Here is a 17,039-nt window from a genome sequence, read left to right as displayed (position 1 = left end):
TTATGAACCTATCAAGGACTGCAATTCCAAAGAGAACTCCACCATGTCCACTTCTCTCTCTACCTTAGATCTGTTGTTCCAGCACAGTATATGCTTTTATGTTGTCAAAGAATATTTAAATAAAATGAGAGCAGATTTGAAGAGACTCATTTAGGAAACTTCTTTCCATGACATGGAAGAAAATACTGCACAGCTGACGTTTGTTGGGGTTTTTTTTGTAATTTCAGGATGTAATTTAATTTTGTGATGTGTTTGTTAATTTTTTTAAGAGCACCCTATTTACAGAGCACAGCAGTAATGAAGGTACACCTGCCAAAAGCACAATGTGATTATTCAACCCCTGCCAGTTTGCCCACAGCAATTTAAGCAGTTTACTTAATGACAGAATCTTGGATTCTTGTGACTAAGTTTTCGAAGCTTTAGAGTCTCTCTCTTTAGAACAGCTATGTTAACACCAGCATAGCTCTGACAAATAACAGAACTGCATTTACTAAAAAGGAAAGATCAAGTGATAAGGAATGACAAATTAGCAGCCAAACTGAAGCACTTACAGTGCTTAGGCAGAAAAAGGAAACAAATTCCCTTAAGATACAGCACTCTCTTCTCCCTTTCAGAGGAATTTTAAAATATGTGGAAGAGGCTATAAAGCACTCCCCCTACCTTTAAGCACTGCACACAATACCATAGACAGGAATTAGCCGATCTTACATGGAATGTAGTTTTATTGTTTAAAAGAAATAATGCGTAATATAATCTTGTTTCTACACTGCAAAGAGCAGACAGAGTTAAGAGGAAATAAATGACTGGAAGAGTAAAACTGGAGGGGAAACAGAACACCCACTGCTCAATCACTTCCCTCAGATGTTGAGAAAAAAGTCAAGATGAAGGGAGGAGCACTTTTATTTACTACACAGAATGGAATATGATGTGGCAGGTTCAAATAACTAGTCACATCTCTCAAAACTTACTTGACATTTGTGAGGAAGAACAAGTGAAAAGATAAAACAGCCACCTGCTTTGTAAGTACCTTTTGTAATTGTAGATGTTTTACCTATTGAACTCTGTTTTGTTACAAACACATAAAAACATTTCCCGAGCGAGAAGAAAATCCCCGAATGTTTTTTTGCCATAATAAATCAAATCAGCCTAACTAGGGAAATAAATAAACAAATATCAAAGTGCAGGCTCTGAATATTTAGAAATAAGAATCATTACAACTGAAAAAGTTCCATTACATACTATAAACATGAACTGTGAATCTTTCAGTAAAAAGCCACAAACTTTAAAACATCAATGATTTGGATAAAGCCTCAAGTAGTGAACAAATAAAGAGATTATAGGGCAATAAATTCCACAAACATTTAAGGAAACAGCGATGAAAGAAACTGCTTCAGGAGTTGTTACAAAAACAAAGCCTTCTTCACTCAAGATAATCTCAGTTTCACCGCATCTTACCTGACAACACTTTATACTTAACACAGTCAAGTTGAATAGATTAAAGTGGATTCTGTCCTGCCTCACACTAAAAACACTGTCAAGCAAACAGACTAAGTTTTAACATTGCAGGTGCATGTACCTAAATATACACGTGTGAGTGTAGATGGTATTTTCAAGATCACTTCCTTCAATATACTGAACAATACCCAAAAAACAGCAACTGGTCTTTCACATTTTTAACTGTAATTTCAGAAGAGTAGAAAACTTGTTTCTCAAAAGCACAGCTGAGTTTATAAAAACAAAGAACACTTTTTTTAAACCCACAAAATTAGTACATTTACCTGAATTTTAATATTTTAGCAACAGCATCCGTACAGATATTTAAAATAGGCAGAAAATTTGACTTGACATCAGGCTAAAACCAAATAGCTGGTTTGTTTTTTGTTTTGTGTTTTTTTTTTTTGTTTTGTTTTTTTTGTTTTTTTTTTTTTTAACACAGCTAGGCAAACTCTCTTAACATAATGGAAGTCTGAGATTCAGCTCAAAATTAACAGCACTGTAACACATTAGAGACTATGGCTTAACATAGCCACCTAGTGCCTACGGTAAGCATCACCAAAGTACAAACACTAACTTAAGACTATACATTAAATATTATTTTTTTATGCAAACAGATTAGCATTTACCCTAATCAGAACATAAATTCTAAACTATGCATATAAAAGCACTTCATATATGAAAGACTATTAATAATGCAAATGCAAGCAACTAAAACAAATAAATCTATCAGCTACCATAAATCAACTTCAGGTTTGGGGAAATCCAGAATGAAAACCCTGAAGTCCTTATTTATTCAAGGAAAAATTACAACATCAATACAAATACTCTTTTTCTTTTAGGCTACACTTAAGATTTGCATAATTATCTTTACCATGAAGTAGCAACTTTTATGAGGGAAATTAATTCTATCCATCTTTGATGCCTATGCCAGAAAGGCAAACCAAAAATCCTATGCATTAGCAACAACTTCTCAGGATTGATCTGAACAAAAAAGCAAGGAGTTAAGATATAGAATTTCTTAATATTATTCTGGTCAGCCCCATCCAATTACTCTAAGATTCTCCGAAGGAAAGAAAATAACACATTTTATTTGGGGATCCTTTGGGCAAAGTTGACTGTGGAAATAAGGAAAACTTCTGTTGTAAAATAATCAAACTTTTGTTCCGATATCAAGGAGCCTATCAAAAGACATGAGCCAAATCATTAACTCAAGTCTAATAAATCTTAAACCACTGTTCAAACAGATTTTAGTTAAAAGGACAAAACTACAGGGTAAGGTTACATCTCTGTCCGTTACTAACCTGAATATGCTGTTATCAACCTGTTGTGTCTGAAGGAAACAACGATGACAGTTAATGGCAAAGCTTAAAGGTCTCATGCACACCTTTGCTTTGGCTGTTAGACCAGAACTTCTATTTTACAGTGGAAGAAATCACTAGTTATTCAAACAGCACTGAAAGGCCATAAAATCAAGCACATGGATGAACAGAGAAACGTTATTTAAAGGTATTAACACTATTCTCTTGAATCAACTTACCGTAAGCCATAGCAAGGCAAAGTGATGAACCGGAACATTGCCAGAAAAACTCTCAAAGGAAGCAGGGTGAATACATACAGAAAAGCATCCAGGCACAAAAAGATTCCAAAAAACATCAACTAAATTACAAAAATAAAACAGAAGTATATTAGTAGTTTATAGAGAGTTACAAAAAGTTTATAAAGAATTATTTTATGAAAAATAAATTTACTTAAGGCTAATTCATCACATAGGCGCAATACTCTCACTTTGTTTAAATCAGCTGGACTGCAGGAAAAATAGTATGCTATGCACCTGGAAGACTATTCAGCAAAAATTCTGCACCACAAGCTCTTGCACCAAAGGCTTTTGCAGACCTCCATGGCTCACCAAACTCAGTCTTTAAAGAACAGATGAACTGAATTGTACTTGGATATAACAGCAGCTCATTTTGCCATGGTGACTTTCCTCCAATGTTACAAAAGTTAACCTTGGGAAAAAAAAGTAGAGCTGTATGTACATGTGCTCAGCCATTTTCTACCTACCTATAATAGATTTATATAAACTATATATATATATATATTTTTTTACTTTGTTAAATTTTCTATTGCACAGCTAATTACAGCTGTGGTAGTTCTCCTTCTGAGAATATCAACCTTTTCTATACAAAGAAGAATATAAAATATGAAGAGGCAAATTTCCAACTGCCCTTAGTTTAAATGCTTTATCCTTAGTTCACAGAAACAGTTAAAGCCATTCCATTATAGCCACAAGCCAAGCAACTCTATGATATCTAAGCTAGACCTAAACTCTGCAGTTCGAAAGCTCTTATATACCAGACTCTCCCCACACGACATTCCTTCTTTATCTGCTTTTTGAATGTATCTAAGATTTACTTGAATGGGACTTTAGGCATATGCTTGCATGCTTCTGTCAGAAGCTAGTGGTTTTTTCCTGCAAGGAAAATCACACAAAAAGGTAACCTTAACTGGCTACACAATTAAGACCAGCAACATCTAAGCAAGCCTACCCATCCATGACAGATATGCACTTACATGTGAAAATTCTATGTATTGCTGATGGGAAAGGAAACCACTGGTTTTGGGCAGGGTGGGAGGTAAACCAAAGCACAAGTCAACTACTGTTATCTCCCACAATATCTTTGCCTTTCAAACTACCTTCTCTGTCAGCTTGTGGAACAGCCAGTTCAATGTCCAATGAGCTAATCTCTCACTCTTAGTCCACATGCATCCTTGTAACTTTGAAAGCAATCCTACAGAGTACACACCAGTACATCTATCTGGAAGCCACGTAAGATGACTGAGTCAGGCACAAACACACTGCTATAATCTCTGAGCTGTTGCTTTCCCTTATAATACTCTTTCTACCGATTCTGCAGTCTGTACTTCAATACCATCACAACATTAATGTGTCCTCCCTGATATTCACTCATTCACCTCTAATACCATTTCCTAAAATTTCAGTAGAGGTTTTTTCATTCAAAATTATCAGAAGCAGTGGTTACAAATAACAGATGACCTTATGCAATGCATCTTAATATACCATTGTTACCTATTTCTTTGCTAACTTTTAAACCAGGTGCTGAATATCCAAGCACTGAAGCTGAACATGTATCTTCCCTGGCTTGTTTCGTTGGGGTTTTGTTTTGGTTTGTTTTTTTTAATTCCCTAGTCCAAGCAAAATAGAAAGATATCCTGTCATTTTGCCTCTGTATTGTTTGAGGGCATCTTTATAATCTAGAAAACAACTCTGCATTTTCTTTTTCATTTAGACTTTTTCTCTGCAACCATGACTTTTCACGTTCTATAAGCTTGTATTAAAATTTGCAATTATTGTTTAATGTCCTCATTTTCCATTTTTTTCTACATTCCACTTGCATGCCTACATGCGCCCATTGAAATATAATCAGCACTGAACCTGCCACACATTTCTGTAAACATTATTTTTGCTGCTGCATTCCAGATACTGAGAAGCTAACAGAAAAGCTTACAGAGTTTTTCCACCATAGTAACTATATTTTAGCAAAATAACGCTAAGTTTAATTTTGAGATCAATTGACAAGTATTCCCTTAAGACAGCAGGAACAAGGACCACCTTTGAATTTAGTATATATAACCTATGACAATGAAAAGCTTCCACTGAAACTGCACCAAAAAGCTCAGAGACACCATTTATAGAGAAGCTAGATAGTTTTTAATAAACAAAAAAGAACACCACCACTACCCTTTTAACATCACCCCCCCTCTAAAATTACGTACAGGTAATAAGTGTATGTTGAAGAGTATATTCTGATATTAGGCTTTGATAAATCTACTCCATCTGCTCTCACTCCACCCAATCATGATTTTCATTCCTAGTCTATAATTACACTATTAGGTAGTAAACACTGCAAACCATTAAGAAAATTCTTCTCTTCCCTTCCTAGTGTCTCACATGCTTTATTTCAATTAAGCAGACATTTCAATCACATGGTCAAGTGATTTCTCCAATAGGTGATGACCTATACACTACTTAGTTTGCATTCTAGGTGCTCATCCTCATACTTTTTCAATGAGGATGATTCAATTTGATATAGCTAGTATGTACACTAACCTGGACTAAGCTCATGCAAAGAACTAAGAAATTTATTTCATAATCTCTGTGTAAAAAGATAATTATCACTTAAAATCCACCTGCTTATTACTCAGTTTCATATTCTTTCATGTTCAAAGTACTGACTGAAGTTTGACCTACCATGCAAAATCCACCAATTTCACAATTTACAGCATCAATCTTATAAATACGTAAGGCTGCTGGCCTTCACTTGTTCTTTCACACTAAAAGTTTTATTGGAAATCTATGGCGATGATCCTTCAGAATAATTTTTGTGGCTTGGAGACAACATGTAATAGTCTACATAATTACAATGAAGGTGATGTAGAACCGCTACTATTACTCAGCTGAGACTTCACCGTAACTGGAATATTCCACTGTAAACTGCAATGGGTGAAAAGTAAGGATGGGAAGACACAACCGCTGGAGATGTTCAGAACCCAGTGGGATCTGGTCCCAAGCAACCTGCTGTAGGTGATGCAGTTTTAATCAAGAACTTAGACTACATTGTCTCCAGAGGTCCACCTCATTCATTCTGTGATTCTCTGCAGTAACTGACTGGGAATTTAGTTTTGTAAAACCGTGTCTCATCATGATCCAAGGACAAGCTCAACTCAAGGAGGAACCTGACTGCTGCTGACAAAGGGAAGGCTATTCTCTCTCCCTCCCCACTCTTTCATCTTTCTACCCGTAACCCCAGCTATGCAGCTCCCCTTCCACCCTTTTGCAGGCACTGGATTCTCAAAAATACTGGCTGAGCAAGTCAGCTCACTATCCTAGCAGAGAACAAACAAAGCAAGAAATGTGAAGCATTCACTGCCAAATTATGAGCCAATTTAACTCTTAGAATGGTCCAACAAGCACCACAGCTCATGTAAAACCGGCAGCACGCATAAGGCAGGAGACTAAAGTAGAATAGTGAAACGAGACTCTTCCTTCAATACAGTTTAGAGTTAAATTGATATAGCCCTACCACGTACCTTTATCCTTAGTAGTTTTGAGAATTTCAGCAATACTATTTTTAATATTACTGTTACTCTGCAGCATAGCCAAACCTTACTACTAATGTTGCCTTACTCATCATCCTTGAGCATATTCCTGCTGCCTCCCTAATCAAAATGGTTAAGCCAGAATAAAACTCTCGTCTACGTTACAGTATTGGAACTGGCTCACTGCAGGGCCACAATTATATCTAAGCTGATATAAAGGAGGTGGCAGGAATGTCCCAGGAAAGGCCATAGCACTGCGACAGGGAGAGAAGATGCAGTTAAGTGGCAAGATGCAAAATAGAAGGCTATAAAAATTAAGTCAAAAACCTTAGTCAGGAACTCATCCATCACCATATTTTTAAAGGACTGAAATCTTTCCACCCTCAAAACATTTTAGACCGGAAAAATCTTTAAAACAATATTTTTTTAAACATAAAATTACATTTTGCTGTAAAAAGTTTTATTTTGACTATTCCTTTCAGGACCAGTGACATCTTTATATTTGAATCAATTTTTCATCATTTGAACTTGAAAGTTGGTCGTGTCCATCTCTGCTAGTAACATGAGTTGCCAGCAGCAACAAGCAAGTGTAGGCAAAACCCCCTGAAACACAAATGTTGAAGTTACTAACACTGAAAATTAATCATTATGATGTTTAAATTTTTTTAGTAGCAAACCTGTTTGGAAATAAATATTTCTTTAAATAATTTAACGCAACAGATTTCATTTCTGAATTAAAACAAATCTTAAAGTATACTTCACCTTTTCCAGTTCTTTTGGTATCCGCATGCATGTGTATACTCTTTCTCTCCGCTCTGTGTATTTTGCTTCATTGTGTTCAAGGAAGTAACCTCTTGTTAGCTCAGCACTGATGAATCTCAGCAATGAAAGATCTACATTCGGGAACACACACAAGTGTAAGACACTTCAGGCATAACCTCCAAGAGAAGCAAGAAGAACGCTATGCTTTTACATTTTGCTATGTTTCCTTTACATCATACCTAACCCAGAAGATTTCTGCTGACTGTGATGAGAATGTCAAAGAACTTGGTGTGGAAGAAGCTATATGAGAAGCAAGTCCGACGCTATGCCGTTCCCTTGTTGCCTCCCGACAAACAAAACAAGCTATTTTCCCAGCCACCATTTTCATCAGACATCCCATTTCTCCAAAACATTACTCAAAGCAGTTACACTGAGTGCAATACACCGAGTAGACCTAATCCTTAACATACTGACAGTCCTCCTAAACTTACTAAGCACTGTTTCAGACTTAAGCTATTTTCTCTCTCAGCAACACTAGCAACATGTCCTTTATGTTAAAGAACTTTCTGTAAGATCGAAATGATCACGGATACATGATCCCAAGTGATTTGGTGCACAAACAGTACAAGCATGCTTTAATGATGCTATTTAATGGTGATCAGACTGAAGTCTTTCAAGACTGACAAGCCATCACACACATACAGGTCTTCTGCATTTTAATGGCTATACTTAAGTAAGCCGAAGGCTGACTGACCTATGTTTAGTGAACTCATATGGCTTGCTGCAAAGCAGTCTTCAAAAGGAGTTAAAATATGAAATTATAATGATGAAAATTCAGACTGTCACCGCAAGGAGGCTGAGCCTAAACTTCAACGTTCACTGACAAGGTCTGACATTACCACCTCCTGGTAACACTTCAGAAGTGACAAAACGCTACAATAAAGTTCAAGATTTCTCGTTATTGTTGACATTTAAAAACACAAACTCTCAGTGTTCACACAACATCCAAAAGATGGAAATCACTTACATAGGTGAAAAGCTACAGAGCATTTATCATGACACAAGAACACGTTAAAAGTCAGATTTTAATCAAAGTCTTAGTGACTACTGGAGGTAGGGGTGGGCCTTGCATGGTACAACACTCCACATTTTTGCGCGGAGGAAAAGGCTGCAAAACACCCTTAGTAAAATTGCCTAGATAACAAGTGTCAAGAGGAATGCAAGTATAGATGCTGTGTCTGAAAAGTTCACCCAAAACTGTCTCAAGACAGTGGCTTCTCAATATTCGTTACACTGAAGACTATAAAGACCACTAGCTGGAAGAGTAGCCAGAAAATTACAGACTTTTAAAGCGAATGATGAATCAGCCCAAACAGAAGCATGAAAGAATCAGAAGAGAAAGGCTGTGCTTATAACCTACACTGCCTTGGGTGGGGGGCACATGTATTGAGTCTGATTAGAACTTGGGGGGGGATAACAAACGGGCATTTTGAAGTTTGTGGTGGTGTATTAACACTCTGTGTATATCTACTATTGCAATTTATCATGTTGCTGATACTGATCACAGCTATATAATTCACTGACTGCTGGTTAATTATGCATTGTTACTACGTCATTTCCGTGATCATTTGCTTTAAACTACATGAACTGAACAGTTTTTCCCTGTATGAGCTTGTTTGGATAGTGATTTTGATGATTTATACACTACTGATCCACTTCTATTAAGTAGGCCAAAGCCACTGTAAGCCTTAAAGGTATTTATTTTAGAACAAACAAAGCCAACATGTAGTTTAATAAGTAGTGAAAAGCCTAATATTTACATGTAAAGTTTCAATCAAAGTTCATTCCAGTGAAATAAGGCCAAAGGTCATACCACAAAATTGTTGTTCAGATCTCTTGCAAACTTATTTTCTGGAGTCTTCCTTTGTAACACTATGACTTGTAACATTTTTAGGTTTACCCAATTCTTTCTTGTTTAAAAAGTAAAAAGAGATAACCTTAAGTATGAAGACACCAATTAACTGCCCAGGTGCATTTTCTTACACCTCAGACAATCAACCTTCTCTAACTTAAAGATAACGCATCTCAAACAATTGAACTTTCCTGCGAAGTAAATAGATGTATATGGACAGCCACCACAAAGTGACTTACGGGTCCCTTCCAACTTGAGATATTCTATGTTTCTAACCAATAAGCTATTTGTTCTCACGCCTCCTTACCTCAAAGAAACTGGTTCATGGGCCTGTTGTTGAAAAACCAATGATTTTAAGTTTCCTCCAGCTGGCTAGACTTTCACGCCCTAGATATTAAGAGATAATCACTCCTCATAACTGAGGCTGATCAGTACACAAGCTCCAGACTGTGACTGCAAAGCAGTCTCTCCAGTGACAGGGGATGCACTGAAGTACACAGTTGGTCAGCCACCTCCTTTCTGAGCACTTACTGCCACCCAGCATCTGCCCTAGGTCTGCACCAACTGTGAAACGCATCAGTGGCTGACCCTGTAGGAAAAATACAGTAAGGAAAACAGCATGAGACACCGAGGCAGGACAGAGTAATAAAGCATTTGAAAAACAGCTTAATTCTGCTATCAAAGCATCATTTTATTTTTAAAATAAGTAGACACACTAATTCCTACTTCAAATTTGTTCCCTACTTCAAATTTCCCTCTTTTTCCATCAGAAAGTTTTAGACTGAGGCCTAAATTTAAACTCTTCAGATAGCATACTCCTAATGCTCAAAGAATTCTCATTTATCTCTCCACCTCAGGACAGAAAAGTACAGGCATCTTCAAAACATAAAAGGCCACCAATTCCTTCAGGGTAATAACATAATGATTTACCAAAGTTATACTTCAATGCATAGCTACACAAAGGATAATCATTAACCAGAAACGGAAAGAAAATTTGTGCAAATACCAAATGTACTGCTTCTCAGTAAGTGTCTATTGTTATATAATCATAACTTTAATCCTAAATGCAACAATTCCAGGCACTCACTTCACTCCCATCAAACCTAAATACACACTTCTTCCACAAACACTCAAATCAAGCACAGATTTTTTTGGTTTTAAGTATTTCCTTCTCCTCTAAACAACTTATCTGTGCTGCACTGGTCCTATTTTACCATCATGAAAAAACCCTACCTCTATTATTTAATACGTTGCTACCATTAGATGAGTTTGAATTTTTAGTTGCTCTATTGAGAGGCCTGTTCTTCTAATGTTTTCCTGTCCTGAAGGGTCAAAAAGTGCCAGTGGTTTTAAAGTATTTTTAAATTTAAAATAAATTGCTGGAATATAGTTAGGAATCACACCCACCCACCTATAACCATTTCCTTACTTTTTAAGGAGTTATTTGTTCAGATGTCTTTCAGGCACATCAGTATGTGTGTTGACCATTGCTTTTTCACCATAACACAATTCATATATAATACTACAATCAAGCCAATTCCTTACAACCTATGGAAATTAAGTCAGTTCCATCCACACCACGGGACTGCAATGATGCTGCAGGTCCTCTGACATCCCAGGTCAGAAACTGACACAGCACCTGCAAAACTTACAAGAAAAGCGTTCAGTTGTTGGCAGTGTTTTTAACTTAAATCCTAACTTCTGTTTTTCTCTTTCTGTGTTCGATTAGACCTGTGTTATCACATTCAAACCAACATGAAGGCAGAAAGCCTGGAAATCTGAACACCACTGAGCGCTTTCCAGATTTTTGGCAAGCCCCTTAATTAAAAATTAGGTGCTAATAGTTATAAAAAACCTTACCAACACTTAAATCAACCATGCCACACCGAGTGACAACTTTTACAAAAAAGGCAGGGCTATTTTCAAAAACTGCTCTGTAGATGCCTGAGACCACCAGGTCACGTGTAAATGTAAATACAGCCGCAGATCGATAGCGAAGGCCGTGACATTTTCCCTTATTTTTACCTATAAAATCCTTAGTACGCTACATTTAGTTTAAATGACTTCTAATAATCTGCGTGTAACTCCAAGGCTCTAAGAGAACCGCCGTTTTCAGCAGTAGGCGCGAAGACTCCTGTACTTATAGCTGTGTGTATATAACGGGAACCGCCAAGAGGACGAAGCACTCCTCGTACTTCAGCAACGGAGCGAGGCCGGCCCGCAGCCCCCGGCCCGGGGGGCTCAGGAAACGGGGCCCGGCTCTGACCCGCTCCGCTCCTGCCAGAAACCGCTCGCCGCCGCCGCTCCTGGCGGGCGTGCAGCCCCGCCACCGGAGCTCCGACCGCAGCGCCCAGCACTTCCACGGATGGCGCCCACCTCGTTTAAAGACCTCCTGGCGACTACCCGTTACCACGCTGCGCGGCAGGGCACGGGGGCCTCGCTGCCCCCGCTCCCCTTCCTGAAGGTGCCGGTGCGGGAAGCGCGGACACAAGCCGTCACGCCGAGAGGCTCTACCGCACCGGCACGGCGAGCTCAGCGCCAGGCGGCAGGGCAGGCGGCGGGGAGGCAGCGCTGCCGGCGGAGAAGCCCCGGCCCGCCGTCCCCGGGGCGGCTGAGCGCCGCCGCTCCCCAGGCCCCCGAGGTCCCGGCGCACTTTCTGAAGTCGCTCGCCGAAGTTTGCCCGGGCGGGCGGCCGCGGCGCCCTCAGCCCCGCCTCAGGCACCCGCCCCGGCCCCTCGGGCGGGCCGGGCCGCGCCGTACGGAGCCAGCGCTGGCGGCGCGCCCCGGAGGCGCCTCCCGCCCCAAGCAACGCCGCCACGGCCACCCCGGTCTCCCGTGGGGGCCGCCCCGGCCCGGGGGCCCTCGCCGCCCTCCAAGCGCCCCGGCCTGCGGGCGCAGATCCCCTGCCCCGCCGCCGCCCCTCACCCGAGAGGCTCCGCTTCTTCTTCCTGCCCCGGTCGCTCTCGTAGAAGCCCAGCGTCTCCGTTCGCTGCTGCGGAGACGGCTGCCCCGGGCCGGCACCAGGCGGCCGCGGCTCGCTGCTCCCCCAGAGAGTTCTGGGCTCCCCGCGGCCGCCGTCCTGCTGCTCCGGGGCGCCGCCGCGCCGTCCGTCCCCGCCGCTGCCGGGCGCGGCGGCGGAGGCAGCGGCGTCGGCCACGCCAGCCATGTTCGCCGCCAGCAGCAGCGCCGCCCGCCGCGCGCCCGCCGCCCCCGCGCCGCGCCCCTGCCCGTGACTCATCACCGCGCGACAGCAGCGCGCGCCGGCCGCCGCGCGAGTGCCCAGCGCGCGGGGCGGGGACGGGGGCGGGGGCGGCGCGGCGCCATCTTGCCGCGGCCCCGCCGGGCTTAACCGCTTGGGTGCCGGCGCCCCGGCGGGCAGGGCTCGCCGCGCTCAGCCCGGCCTCGGAGCGGCCTCTCGTTATGTATAGACACAGCCGGGCACAGGGGCGGGTGTTTGCGCTAGGGGAGGGATCTAGCGGCTCCGCTGCCGTTGTCGTAAGGAAAGTGTGTAATGGCTTCACCCGTCACACGGGCCGGGGGGCAGTAGCTTGAAGCAGTCGTGAAGAACGTGAGCAATCTACCCTGTGCCGCGCAAATAAAGACCTCAATCGAAAATGGAAAGCGGGAGGTGAATTATTAACTCTAAAGCCAACAGTGTTTCGGTGAACTGCCTGACACGTGTTGCACTGGACCGGGCACTTGAGGTCACAGCCGGGCTCCCTGGCTTTGTGCCGCTGCCCTTGCCAGAGGCCCCTGGAAGGAGCCGGCCGGTGCCAAGGACGGTGCTGCGGTAGCCACCTGGCTGGCCCGAAGCTCACCTTGCCCCGCCAGGCAGGGGCAGGCAGGTGCCAGCACTCCAGGAGCCTGCAAAGGTCAACGAGCCCCACCAGCCCGAGAGCCAGGAATCTTGCGGTTCAGTAAGTGCTGAGGCTGGGAATGCAGTTAGTTACTGGCAGCGTGACACCGGTGGTGATAAGGCTCCTCGGAGGCCATGCTAACGAAAAATAATCATTCCTCTCTCAAAGTGCTTGTAATTTATATGGGAGTAAACATGAATATAAGAAGCGGGGAACTCAAGGTAACAGCAAAGCGCTTGTTTGCAGGAGGAATTCACATGGGCATGAGGACAAAATACCAGGCCTGAATTTCAACCACAAGATCTCCTTCACATTCAGTTCTCATGGTCTCATGCATTCAGAGGCCACACTCAGTCAGCTTAATATTTAGCCACTCGTCCTGGGAAAACAGTGTGCTTAATTTTTTCTTTGGAAGGCCACAGTAGTCTTCCTCTATAACAGGGGTCCTCAAACTTTTTAATCAAGGGGCTGGCGCAGATGAAGGGGCAGGAGGTCATCTGCGGCTGCTTGGTTTCCCCCCCAACCCCTGGCTGGGGGGGGGGTGGGGTGTCGGGGGTGTCTGTAAATACCGGGGGCCGGATTGAGGACCCTGGGGGGCCCTATCCACGCGGGCCGTATAGTTTGAAGACCCCTGCTCTATAAGATAACTGTACATTTGCCTCAAAGAACATTAAGAACATTTCAGGCTTTGTATAGACTCGAGGTACCCATTTCCACTACAATTAGTGGTTCTAAATGCCTAAAATCCAGCAGGATTAATCCAAGTCTTGGTATTTTCAGGTAGTGGAGCACGTTTTACAGGCACTCATAACATATAATGTATGTATCATACAAGGTGCTAACAGTGATAGGTACTATATATTATCAGCTTGGGCTTTCTTCTCCCATCTTTTCTCTGCTGGTGTAAAAAGCAGTTGGAAAAACAGGAAGCAGAACAAAGACCTCCAAGAAGAGCTGAGAAGTTCCCTCAGCTGGACTGCTGTTGCAGTCCACACAAAGTTGCACAACACCCTGAGAGATGGTCTGCTTCTCTCCTTCCAACTGTGTATAAAATCTGTATCCATCCATAAGACACACTGCGTAATATTTAAGGTCAACAAGTTGTCGCAACCTTGTTACCAGTCTTACCCAGAAGGTGTTCGCTGCATCAAGCATCATCTAACAACCAGCTATATTCTTCTTTCAGGCCCACTTGAGAAGCTGTCTAATGAATTGCCAGCACCAGTTGTGACAGCACATACATTTTCAGCATTCAGGAGTTGACCCAAGATAACCTGTCTTAGTTTACAAGATCTTCCAGTTTTCTACTTGAAGTAGTTCAGCTGAAGGCATGGTAACAGTATGTCTGCAATACGTTTCAGCTAAGAATTCACTCAATATTTTTGATGCTTCAAAAGCACGTTGAGCTGCTACCCTCAAGTTTCTACCCATAGAGTCTTTCTGTATGTTTCTTCTGTACCTTACACCCAGTTTGTAACCCATCATTGGCCAGAATGTTAATGTGTTCTTTTCCACATGCAAAGATGTGTGTATTGCAACTGTTACATGTGTTATTTTGGCACAGTGGCCACTTCCAGAACGTCAACCCAACTGCAGCAAAATCCTGTCTCTAGGTGTTTGAGTCCTTGAACTAGTCAGAGGGGGAAAGTTGTTTAGTAAAAAATGTTAGCAAGTGTTGATACAGGAAGTAGTGGTTCATGAAGATATCTGCTGCTGGGAGTTATCTGGGACCATCTGCTGTTTGGGCACGAGGGGCTGTATTTTGTTGCTTTTTGTAGCTTATCTGCTAGGAGACATGCTACGGAGTGACCCTGCAGCAGGTCAGAATCCACTTTGCAGTTTTATAACCATTCACCAGTCCTTTTGCTGGAGCGATTTTCATAGGACAAGACACAGCCCTGTCTAAGTTTCCACAGCTGGAGTTCCACTTTTTTCCCCAAGAGATAATTAGCAGGTGGGGGAGAAAGGGAGGATTCTTTCAAAATAACAACTGCCTCAAAGGAGAAAAAGCAGCGCCAAAATCAGCAAAAAACCATTAGGATAATCACCCAGTGAATACAGACCGGGAATTAAGAGTTACTTGAATTTTGTTAGAAATGTCACCACTGCTAATCTTTGAGGCTTTGCACAAGCTACTTCTTTTTTTGCCTCAAATTTTCCATACATATACTTGAGTAATGTTTATCTACCTATAATGTATCTTATACATAATCATCACAGAAGGTTTTTTGCTAATTTGATATCAGAAAAGTTTATTCTGGCACTATTAAGTATCAAGTATTAATGCTTTTTATAGTGTGTCCAGCTCAGTTGTGCTTTAGACCCTGAGTAATAGTGAGGATGGTCTTTTTCTAAATAATGTTTTCACATGGTCTAAAACTCCTCCTTTTTTGTAATGGATTTCCCCCCCGCCCCCCCCCAGAAGATCCAACAAAAAGTCATTAGGAAGACAACTCAGAAAATGGATAATCACTTTTTGTAGTGCTTTTTGATGGTGGAATATTGTCTTTTCAGACCTTGCCATCTATGTCATTTACCCCCACCAACTCAGATATCCCCTCTTAAAACACATGGTCTATCGCTGAGGTGTGCTAAAAGGAGGTCAAGCAAGATCTTCTTTTTAGAGAGCAATACAAACATGGAAAATATCTGTCAACAAAATTATATGAGAATTAAATTATGAACACGGTTTCCAAAATATGAAAGAAGTCTAGAGAGAAGTGTGGAAACTCAGTGTGCTGTACCAAGCAGAAGTACCTGAAACTGGCAAGTACATTAACTAGCAATACAGAAGAGGCAGGTGTTAAAATGGTGGTAATAACAATGCAGTACTCATAGCTGTATGAAACAATTATGAGTAACTGCAATACTCATAACTTTATGAAAACATCTGGTATCTGTCTTCCATTGTAAGCTTTTTGTCAATGAGGGTCGTCTTTAGAATTTGCAATATCATTCAAAAAAGACTAGATACTAAAAATGTATGGTTTAATGGTTTAATTTCTAGAGTCTCCTGCAAGAATTATATTGTGTTATAGTCTTCAATGTGATTTTCAATCATCCTTTATTTTTGAAAATGTCATTACTGAGTATCCCTTCTGTGAGGAGGCAAGTCAACAAAACTCATGATGAATTCAAAATGCAATAATGCTGATTGTTTTCCACAATAAAATATTTTCAGGCTCTTTTGTCATATAAACAAGTTATTTTGTATTGGGTTTGTGACTTTTAGTTCATCAATCCACTTAGTGTGGGTGCATATTCATTCTTCTGCTAAAGGCAATGCATCTCTTAGCAACAACTGATACTAACAAACTTAGTTCTAAATCTTTCAGAATCACAGCTGTTACATATTTGCAAGGTACAAAAGTATTGGTTGGAAGTATAATCTAATTCTGTCTCAGTCAGTTCTGTTTGGTAGCTGAAGTTAAAAATATCTGTTTACGCCCACAGGAGAAAAATCATGCAAAGATTCTTTCCTCCATTTTATGTTCAACATCTAAGCAGCACATGAATTTTTGCATGGGATAATCTTCACATATGAAAAATAATCAGTATAAGAAATTGTTGTATAGACAGTAGCATCCTAAATTTCACTTTTTTTTTTCTTCTTATTCAAATCTAAGATTTACAGTGCTAGAGTTTACCTTTTGTTTTTGTTTTTGTTTTTTTTTTCCCCTCTGAGTTGTAGGCTCACTAAAAATTTGGTTTACTCCTAGGTAAGCTAAGGGCATTACCCAACATCAGCATGTCCTTGAATAATGCAAGTACAAATCATGTTATGCAACAGTACAATACCTGAAAGTCAGGTTTGACTTCTCACTGGTACATTTCCATTATTTGTTTGCTTTGGATACTGTATTATATAGCACAGGAGCTGCTGCACAGTTAAA

At 41.2% G+C, this 17,039-nt stretch overlaps 1 protein-coding gene and 1 long non-coding RNA gene across 8 annotated transcripts in view; one reads left to right on the top strand and one right to left on the bottom strand.

Annotated features, from left to right (window-relative positions):
- The window catches only part of TAPT1 (transmembrane anterior posterior transformation 1), a 48,279-nt gene extending 35,770 nt beyond the window's left edge, over positions 1–12,509 (bottom strand). For 2 of the 7 annotated variants that reach the window (XM_056326473.1, XM_056326474.1), the window contains exon 1: positions 3,035–3,153. In XM_056326473.1, the coding sequence (XP_056182448.1) occupies positions 3,035–3,044 (10 nt within the window). In that variant the 5' untranslated portion in view covers positions 3,045–3,153. The other 5 variants (XM_056326470.1, XM_056326468.1, XM_056326469.1 and 2 more) reach the window with 5 other exon arrangements.
- A 147-nt stretch (positions 12,510–12,656) lies between these two features.
- LOC130143660 (uncharacterized) lies at positions 12,657–16,348 on the top strand. The gene is made up of 2 exons (XR_008819828.1): positions 12,657–14,238; positions 14,333–16,348. It is a non-coding gene; the product is annotated as an uncharacterized LOC130143660 (long non-coding RNA).
- Positions 16,349–17,039: the final 691 nt, after the last annotated feature.

The sequence above is a fragment of the Falco biarmicus genome, chromosome 1 (assembly GCF_023638135.1).
Source record: "Falco biarmicus isolate bFalBia1 chromosome 1, bFalBia1.pri, whole genome shotgun sequence".
In the NCBI taxonomy this organism is placed as follows: Eukaryota; Metazoa; Chordata; class Aves; order Falconiformes; family Falconidae; genus Falco; species Falco biarmicus.
Note: the sequence above shows the minus strand (reverse complement) of the source record. Positions and strands in the feature narration are given on the sequence as shown.